Below are 10,318 nucleotides of genomic sequence, written 5' to 3'. Positions count from 1 at the left end.
ATAGTATTTCAGCAAATAAAAGACTGTGTACAAATGAGTGCAAACATAAATTAACATACCAGAAACACAGATGCACGCTTTTAAACAAATTTTAATGCAAAATAAAAAAGAAAAAATAGATCCAGTATAGTTCCTCTTAACTATACAATAAAAATATCTAAAAGAAAATGTAATCTGAATGAACTGAATCAAAACTGAATGAGAGATACAATAAAATGGTTTTCATTTTCTTAATTGCCCTCTTGTAGGGTAACTGCAGCTGTATAATATCATGCCAATCTTAAATAGGATTTATGAAACAAGAAAACAAAGTGCCCAACACCACTGCGGGGATGACCAAAATGCACAAAACCAATAAAAAGCTTAATGTCTTTGTGCAATGCACAGTCCCCTTCAAAATACTAGTTAAGCTATTATTATTGGTCATTTCAGATGGTAAATGTTAACAGTACAATTTGTTTAATAATATAACCTAATCTTACTTTTAGATGCTAGAATTTACAGTGATTTGTGACTTAAAAAAATGTCCATTAAGTCTTCACATTGCATACTTCTGGGTCCATTCTCTCGCTAGTCTGTTGTACCTGGTTCAAAAAAAGAAAGAAAAACAAGTTCATAATCAGTCTAGTTTGTCTAATCTGACATCATAACCTAATGTAACAACAAGTATGGTCCTAAATTACATGTTCCAAACCAGTTTGATGTTTCTTCTATGGAACACAAAAGGTGAATTCCTGAAGAATAACTTGGCGACACTTGTCTATATAATGAAAGTGAAAGTACTGTAGCTGTCAATGAACTAAATTAAACTCTTCTGAAGTCACATGAAAGCTTTATGTAGGAACAAAATAAAATTTAATTAAACAAGTAACTGTTCAGTATCTTGATATACATCCGAATGACATCCAAGGTGTAAAAGGATCATTCATTGTATTGGATATTTTCAATGAATCAAATTATCTAGTTCAGAAAACTCTGGTTACTCTGGTAACCTGGAAATTGATCGACGTCAGCCATCTTTTCAAGGACATCTCAATTCTCTAATTGCACCATGAGGAAGTGTTTCTTATCAAAAACTGTCTTCACAAAGGTCACTTTTTAATTCATATTTACCTTTGCAGTTTAAACAAACCATTCATTTCACACTCAAATTATAACATATAACACTATACTCAATGCAATGCATGTTTATCTGTCATACAATAAATGAAACAAATAGGCAAGTTTTTTGTAACAGTACTAAAAAACTGAATGCGCTTTAAATACACAATAACCAGTTTTTTTATTATCAATGACTCCCATTTTCACATCCATTTTGTCTGATTATTGTTTGTTCCACAGCTAGACGTATTTTAACCTTGCTCATACTTTTTAAATTAATAAATGCAAGTTTTCACAATGAACAGATTTATGTTAATCTAATCAACTTATCTAAACGTTGAAATATGATTAATATAAAATGAAATACATGCAAATAGGTGCAGTAAGCAATTTCTGAGAAACACTGTTGATATTTGAAATAAATCACAACACAAACCCCTTTCGTCATTGCTCCATCCCCCAAAATAAATAAAACACACAATGCAAGAGTGGATGTCTCTATCATAGCTGAAGTGCAGTGTTGGGAAAGTTACTTTGGAAATGTAATAGGTTACAGAATATAAATTACCCTATTTAAAAATATAATAATTAGTGTAACTAATTACTTTATTAATGTAACATTACATTTGATTACTTTTGTTTTCAACTGTTAATCAATTTCAAACGTTTAAACCAGGCAGGGTTAACCTTACAGTAGTATTTAACACTGATTACTATCAGACTTCCAAAATCCTTCATCACTTGAATTAAGATCATAATAATTTAATTTTAAAGCACAGCCACCACAAAATCAGACTTTAGCACCTCTTTTTACTTTGAGATTGTTCTGAGGTTAAATACAGATTTCTGAATTTTTTAATATAATTCCAGCACATGGGACGCATTTTTATCATTCGCCAATGGTGGCAACTCTCAGACAGGTTATAGCCTAGCTTTCAGCGGCAATGTGGATTGATTTAACTGGCAGACGTGGTGCGCTGCAAATTCAAACAAGAGAGCCATTCAAAAGAATCAGAATACCATCGCTTTACTGAACGGCCTTTAAATGGCTGGAGACATTGTGCACATCAAAAATAGGCAAAGCAACAAATTAATATTATTCAACTAGGGCTGGGCGATATGGCAAAAAAAAAAAAAAAAAACACGATAATTTTTTTATATCAGTCGATATCGATAATTATCACGATAAAAGTCAAATCTTTATTTCTGTTTAAGTGAAAGTTGCAGAAACCATTGTGGTTAATTGTGGTTTTAAATACTCTTTATTGTGAGAACATATCAGGACCAACACTTACCAAACTGGTGAACATTTCACAAATCTGAGGTAGAACATTCAAACATTTGTCATTTTTCCTTAACAAAATAAATATCTTTATTGGACAAATAATTTCTTAGTTTCTGCATGTGCTAATTTTTATTCGGTAAAATGTAATATTCAGACTATTTGAGTTTTATTAAACTTAGTTTCAAAAAGTTTAATCTGCCTTTAAACTGGTTTAAATCACTGAGACATTGCGTTCTTCGCTGAATTCAAGCGCTTCTCACTGGATTTCGTGACCGAGACCGATCAGAGTAAACACATCTCCTCTAGTGAGCTCAAAAACAAACAACAATTAGGCTACCATGGTGATACACAATACTTAGAAGAACTTAACATAACTTACTAATTTACGACGTTGCATGCTCGTATTTCTTTTGGCGCTTCAGTGAAGTGATATAGCGCGCGCCGGCGCATTTGCGCGTGCAATTGAAGAGTGCGCGCTACTGCAATTTAGCGGCTGAGAGGACAGGAAAGTCCATTTTTTTGAGGTGAGAGACTTTGCGCTGCTTGTTGTCTTTGCGCTGCTGCTGGCGCGTCACGCATGGCGACGACGTCACAGATAGGCAGACTGAATCGAGTAACATTTAACGCCTTTATCATTAAAAGTGCTAAGAAAAAACATCCATATAAAGTCTGACGTGCTTAAATCCAATGCGTTATTTCCTAGTATAGATACAATCGATTCATTACCTTTTAAAACGATGTTAGATCGATATATGTCGTCCGGAAGGCCAACTTGCCGAGCACAGATCGATGTAGTTGGATCATAGGAATATAAATCGATACATTGATGTAGTTGATGAATCGTTACACCCCTAGTAATTAATTTACGTAATGCTGTTACATGTAACTAGTTACTCTCCAACACTGAAGTGAAGCAAAATAATGCTTTGTGAAAAATAAAGTGAAGAACAAGGAAGAGCATACAAGGAAGTGTTGGTTGTTAGTTGGCAGCAGCACAGCAGCTCCAGACAAACAATGACACTCAAAACTGTCCTGTAACTATAGCTAACATTACAACAACAGCATAGGTTGGTTTGGTGAAAAGGTGTAACTCACGCATGGAGCAGAAACAACAACCTTGGCGTCCGTTTTCAGGCCTTCCCGCTTAGCTTTCACCAGCGCTGGAAAGCTTTTGCCTGATCATGACCCTTATTTTTCCAATTATATTCCTCTGACCTTTTCTCTTTTATAGTGTCTTTCAGCCATCTCTCTTTCTACAGTCTTTCTTCAAATCTCCCTCTTGCTCACTCTCTCTCCTCCCCCATCATGAGTGTATACACCTCCTACTGCTGATTGGCTAAAGGTGTGTTGTGGTGCTCGGACTGATACACTTTTAACTGTGTTTCTCAGAAATCGCTTACTGTACCTTTAATAAACTAGGCCTATGCCATGATTTTTTATGATTCTCATGCCATGAGAAATTTTACCCGTTTCATTTATGTACGACTGACAAATATTAAGTTTATTAGTTTGTTAAAACTTTGTAATCCAAATGAAGGGAAATTTTTAATTTAGGGCTAAATATTTTAAGCGTATTTCAAAAGGGCATATTGCTTCATTAATAATTATGAATTTCTTAAATAACCAAATCTCAACAACATTAGGGCAAATGATCAAAAATATTCCAATACACAAATGTTTTCTTAAAATTTTCCTCCATCCTCATTTTCCATCCTTGCCTCCTTTCCTCACATCATAGTTGGGAGGAGCTTGGACACGAGGAAAGAAAATGAGGATGCACAATTTAAGAAATGAGAAGCGCCCATTGATCTGAATGCACTGGAGGAGAATATTATCAGTGAATAACAGCTTAAATTATAGTCTTTAAAACACAAGCTATTTTATGACTTCAGAAGACCTGAAATATAGCACTCAAGTCAACTGCACTTGACAATATTTTATGGTTCTTTTGAGTCCCTTTAATGCTTGACTTGCATGCGAAAGAGCAACCAGTGCAGAATTCAAATTGTCTGTGTTCCAAAGAAGAAAGTCATATGGGTTTAGAAAAACATGAGGGGAATAAAAGAAGACAGAATTATAGAAGAACTCTATACTTACTTTTCTTTGTCTGATTTGTAGATGTGTGCTATGTCTGGGACTAAGGGGTCATCAGGATTTGGATCACAAAGCAAAGAACATATGGACAAAAGAACTGAAAGAGAGTTGAAAACAATTATCAAAACAATGAAATTATGGCAATTACGAATTCTGTATTTCAACTAATAAGCAACAAAACAATAGAGGGACACACAAGTACCTTTTGAAACTGTTAGTGCTGGAGACCACTGCGACCTCAGGATGTCCAGGCAAATACTTCCATTACTGTTAATGTTGGGATGGTAGATTTTCGTTGTAAATGCTACCTGTTAAATTGAGATGGGTGTCAAAATACCATTTTGAAACAACATGACAATTAAATGAAGGTGGGGTGTACCATCACTACCTTTGGTGGCTTGAAGGGATAGTCTGTTGGAAAGTGAATTGTGAGAAAGAAGACCCCTCCTTGGTATGGGCTATCACTCTACAAATTGAAGGAAAAGACACAAGAATCAAGACAAACTGTGTAGGTGCATGAAAAAAAGACAACAAAAATGCTGTTGCTTAGTGACAAATATGCATACTAATACGTGCTCTGAGATGCTTTGTGCAACCACCTTATTTGTAGGATAACACCGTGTCTACACCGGACGCGACAAGACAATAGAACCCATTATAATCAGTGATGCTGTCTACATTATAATCAGCGATGTCACAACAAATTATTGACTGTGCATGTTTGTTTAATTGTAGTTTGTTTAAAAGTGATGCACCGATTCCGAATTGTTTTTTTTTTTTTTTTTCAAGCTAATTGGCCAATTCCGATGCTGGTTGCCGATTTTTCTCTTTCTTTTTCTTTGTTTAAGCAAATTTATGTTTTGTTTATTTGCTCTATAACAGGCAAACTGGCCTTTGACAAAATTACAAAACTATCTGTAGCCATTTGAAATTAGAGGCAACCACCGCATTTTAATCACGATCCAAAGATAATACACACATGTATCATGTAGCTGTTGTTTTTTATTTGAATTAGATTGTATCATTTCAAGATTTAAAGCAAAAACAGAATGGTCTGACTTTAGATTTGGGAAATAATGTTGCATAAGACCTGCACAAAACAAAAACAGCAGACGGGACTGATTGAAAATGCAAATTCACTCTCTGACAGTAGGTGGCGCTTATGGAACAGCAGTGGTTTCTTTGGGTACCGTTGTACTTCTAAACTACTTTATACGAAGGTAAGAGAAAAAGAAAATGGCATCCAAACTTTTCTGAAATCAGTCAGTTCCCTTCAGATACATTCATATAAACCCCCACACCCAATTCAATATTTATATTTTTCGTCCTATGTTTCGAACAGTGAGCTTGCAGTGGCTGGTACAGTATTTGCTATAATGGCACATCTGTGTTCTCTCCTTTGGTCTGTCTTTGGCTTCTCTTGCCTTTGTTAATGTCCTGTTTACAGATCTCGTAATATTTCCACACAAATGACATTTTGGGAAATGATTGCGATGCAGTTTGTGTGCAGGTTCGGAATAGAGAGCCACCAAAATAAAATCCAACCGTTTTTTGGAGTAAAATTGGGAATTTGCCAGCCACTGTAGTTGAATGAATGAATGAATGGAGACATTTATATAGCGCTTTCATATGTACTACTGTACACCCAAAGCACTTTACAATCATACAAGGGAATCTCTCCTCAATTAGTTAATTGTATTTTCCAAGTTATTCGTAAAATTCACTTTAAAACACCACATTATCACATTTAGCAAGTATTACTGAGCAAAGCACACTGCTCAAGGCTAATGATAGAGTACTTACAGGTCCCATTATTGTTGCCTGCCAGTGAAACACTACAAATACAAAAAGAGGATTATTGAAATTTGTCCACTGTGTCAGATGTTATGTAAAGCAACCTAATTTAATAGACTAACAGTGAACTTACAGTCATCACCAACCGGTCCAGCAGAGCACTGAGCAGGAGGGTCCCTCTGCAAGTCTTGAAGCTCCTGAAATAGAAGAAAAAAATAAAAAAAATACATTATTAGTGGAAACCCTGAATGTATGAAGTCAGTTCACACAGTTGTTCTATCAGAATAGCCTATGTGTGTTTCACCACATGTGTAATTCATCACATTAACCATTAACCAAGTTCTACTAACTTTTGACAATCACAAAATGGCACAATACTTTTTGCTTTCATTTTGAACAGCATACGTTTTATTACTACTTTTATAAATACTAACAAACAATTTTGGTTACACTATTTAGATAGTCCACTTTAGACATTTTACTAAATTTAAGTAACTTTGCAACTACATGTCAGCTACACACAGTCATTAGAGTATTAGTAGACTGTTGGGTTAGGGTTAGTAAAGTAAGTTGTCAGTCAGCAGAATGTCTGTTGTGTGAACATCAAAATAAAGTGTTAGAGATATGAACCAGACAGTCTACTAATACACTCAGACTGGTAGTTGACGTAGGTGCAAAGTTACTTATAGTTAGTAGAATGTCTGGACTATAGAAATAAAAATGTTAGCTAATTTTTAAATATTATGCTTGAGAAATGTGCAACCTTTAAAATAAAAACTAGGATGACATTCATCCATTTTTAAGTGAGGCTTCAGATACTGCCATCCAAATTGGGTTTGAAAAAAATGATCACAGGGCTTTATATAATTTAGCCTAGTTTATTAGGCTAACCATATGTATTTGATGCATAAATAATAAGCGTCTAAATTGTCAACATGATCAAAACCTGTTGCACACAATCTATGAAATGCCTTATGCCTTCTGATTGACGGTTCCTACTTTCGTTTGCAAGTAAACAGTATGATTCATCAGGTCGTTATACACGTCTTTCTGCTTATTAATCTTATCATAAAGTTAACATTAGAATTACTTTTATATTGTTCTTTCAAGATGAACATTTACTCAACTAAAGTAATGTAGATTTACTTGAAAAATCATATGCATCAAATATGATACATCAGGTTATTGATTAACGTTTAAATGTACATCTCTCAATCAATTTTATGTTTTGCCTCAAATAAAAACTACAGAGCTTTGAACAAAACTAAGCCTTTATATCATCTTACTATTATTATGAGATATAGAGTGACAACTGAAATGTATATGCATTTTATGCAAGTATTCTGTTAAACTGTTAAAAAGATCTCATTGATTTACATTACAAATAATTTCATCTTCATTTTTGTACATAAAAAAAACACACAAAAAATTGCTCAGTTTGGGTATCTGGATAAAATATTGTGAGCTCCATATTCTTACTAGATCATATTTTTATAGGCCAAAAAGCCTAATGCATCAAATATGATACAAACATAAAAAACATATGCAAACTATTTTGGTAACACTTTATTTTAGTGTCTTTGTTACAAGTTAGATGTCATTACTGTACTATACATTATGCATTATTACATGCAACTAAGCCTGAAACAAACCCTAATCCTATAGTAAATGCATGAATTTAAATGGATAGTTCACCCAAAAATGAAAATTATCCCATAATTTACTCACCTCAAGCCATCCTAGGAGTATGACGACTTTCTTCTTCAGCCAAACACAATCAGAGTCATATTAAAAAATATATTCTGGCTCTTCCAAGCTTTATAATGGGAGTGAATAGTAGTTTGTTTTTTTTAAGCCCAAAAAAAGCGCATTCATCCATCATAAAAGTAATTCATATGGCTCCAGGGGGTTAATAAAGGCCTTCTGAAGCGAAGCGATGCATTTTTGTAAGAACAATATCCCTATTTATAACTTTATAAACTATAATCACTGGCTTCCGGTAATGGCCGTACGCGAGTCGAGTTCCAGCGGAAGAGTGACCTCTGACCCGACGCATGACGTAGGAGTAGTGTAAGTTTAGTAGAGAGTAGACCTCTTGTGTTTCAAATAAACATGGGTGGACAACAAACTTAAGCTCTATTATGTAAAATGATCATGTAAAACAAATTCGTGACAGCTGTTTTGTTTGCTCTATCCTCTGCACTTCCGGGTTCGTCAATACATCATGCATTGGGTCAGAGGTCACTCTTCGGCAAGAACTAGCCTCATACGATGTAACTAGCCTCGTACCGCTGTTACCGGAAGCCAGTGATTATAGTTTATAAAGTTATAAATATGAAGATTTCTTCTTACAAAAACACATGGCTTTGCTTCAGAAGGCCTTTATTAACCTTTACTTTTATTATGGATGGATGCACATTTTTGGCCTTCAAAATCTAAGTTATTTTTCACTCCCATTATAAAGCTTGGAAGAGCCATGATATTTCTTAATATGTTTGGCTGAAAGAAGAAAGTCATACACACCTAGGATGTCTTGAGGTTTCATTTTTGGGTGAACTAACCCTTTAATTAATATTACTCAGTACTTATAATTACACTGTAACATGGACACCTTAAAATAAAGTGTAACCTCATTTTTTTTTATATTTTGCCTAAAGGCTTCAATAAAAATGGTTCTCTTTCAAAAAAGTAGATTTTTCTACTTTATATAAAAGCATTAGGCTAGATTTTTCAGGAGACTATTATTTAAATGTCAGGCTTTACAGATTCAAGTTTCAATATAAAAAATATGTAATAATAATATACATTTTAAATTATAACATAACACAATATAAATAATGATGACCCAGCCTTAACATGAGCCGATTTTAATAGACGTGGATAGATGTGCCTTCTGGCAAGGACTTTGGGACTCGGTAGGGTTTTCAACAACACTGTCTAAGTGCGATACACATCACAGTGTTGCGAAACAGAAACTGTCAAAATGACAAAGTGATGGCGTCACGGTGGAACTTCAGAGAATCAGGTTGTGTTGCTTTGTGTCAAACACAAAACACAATAGCGCCTACCGACCATATTCAGATAAACTACACCATATCAATTGTAGCCAAAGTCACTCGAAATGTCCCATCAGCTGTGAGGTTTAACAAAGCACACAAAAGTGGCTTGTGAAAGTGGATGAATCCACACAAAATTGGCCTCGTTTAGTGTGGCAGCTACCGAGGCTGAAACAGGTTTGCTGTCTTTGTTCAGCTCTGGGCCTTCTCGAACACGGAAGAAAAGAACACAAAACATGTTTATTATGGAATAGATGTATCTCTTCAGTAGGGTTTCTCGGGGAGGGGTTTAATAAACTACACGTCTTGATGTAAATGACTCATTTACGCGATTGTTTGATGTTACATGTATATCGTTGCTCGCACACAAACACAATACGATGGTTCACTGACAACCTTGACGCGTCACTTTAAGTTCTGGTTTTACCCATATTACTGACAATTAAGAAAAGCACATATTTATTTACATTACTACCAGTATACATTCAACAAACTGCGTAAAACGTCATGATTTGAGCGAAGAAACACTGCTAGTTAGCCGTTATATGCTACATTAACTGTTACATTTATAACGTCGACATATAAGATATACGCATTATTCCGAAACTATTTGACTTGATACAGACTACCAACGCAAAACAATAACAAATAAACTAGTATTCGTTATGTAAATGTTCATTTTAACCCCGATATTTGACATTAACAACGCAAGCAGGTTAACAAAAACTTGGCTAATGTTTGTCATTTACACACACAAAGGTCTTACCTTCTGTATTCTCTTTAATGCCATGCTGCTTTACTGTGTGTACCGCCCCAGATTTACGAGATTATATTATCTGTCCGATATTATTGCTACGAAACAGCTCAGCAATACTGTGTTTCCCTGAGTAAAAAAAAACGAATGAGAGCGGCGAGAAAGAGAGACAGCTGTAGCCCAGCAAGCTCACACTTCCGGTGCGGAGCTGAAACAAACAAAATAAAAGTCCTT

At 34.8% G+C, this 10,318-nt stretch overlaps 1 protein-coding gene across 1 annotated transcript; it reads right to left on the bottom strand.

Annotated features, from left to right (window-relative positions):
- Nucleotides 1-73: 73 nt before the first annotated feature.
- Nucleotides 74-10,291, bottom strand: ube2d1b (ubiquitin-conjugating enzyme E2D 1b). The gene is made up of 7 exons (XM_081393680.1): nucleotides 10,097-10,291; nucleotides 6,408-6,471; nucleotides 6,284-6,315; nucleotides 4,869-4,946; nucleotides 4,683-4,788; nucleotides 4,484-4,577; nucleotides 74-584 (listed from the first exon to the last, which is right to left on the bottom strand). The coding sequence occupies exons 1-7, from the start codon at nucleotides 10,118-10,120 to the stop codon at nucleotides 539-541; spliced, it is 444 nt and encodes a 147-aa protein (XP_081249806.1). The 5' UTR covers nucleotides 10,121-10,291; the 3' UTR covers nucleotides 74-538.
- Nucleotides 10,292-10,318: the final 27 nt, after the last annotated feature.

Source organism: Scardinius erythrophthalmus (assembly GCF_964197995.2).
Source record: "Scardinius erythrophthalmus genome assembly, chromosome: 18".
Classification (NCBI taxonomy): Eukaryota; Metazoa; Chordata; class Actinopteri; order Cypriniformes; family Leuciscidae; genus Scardinius; species Scardinius erythrophthalmus.
The sequence above is the reverse complement of the archived record's forward strand: the minus strand, read 5'-3'. Positions and strand labels throughout refer to the sequence as shown.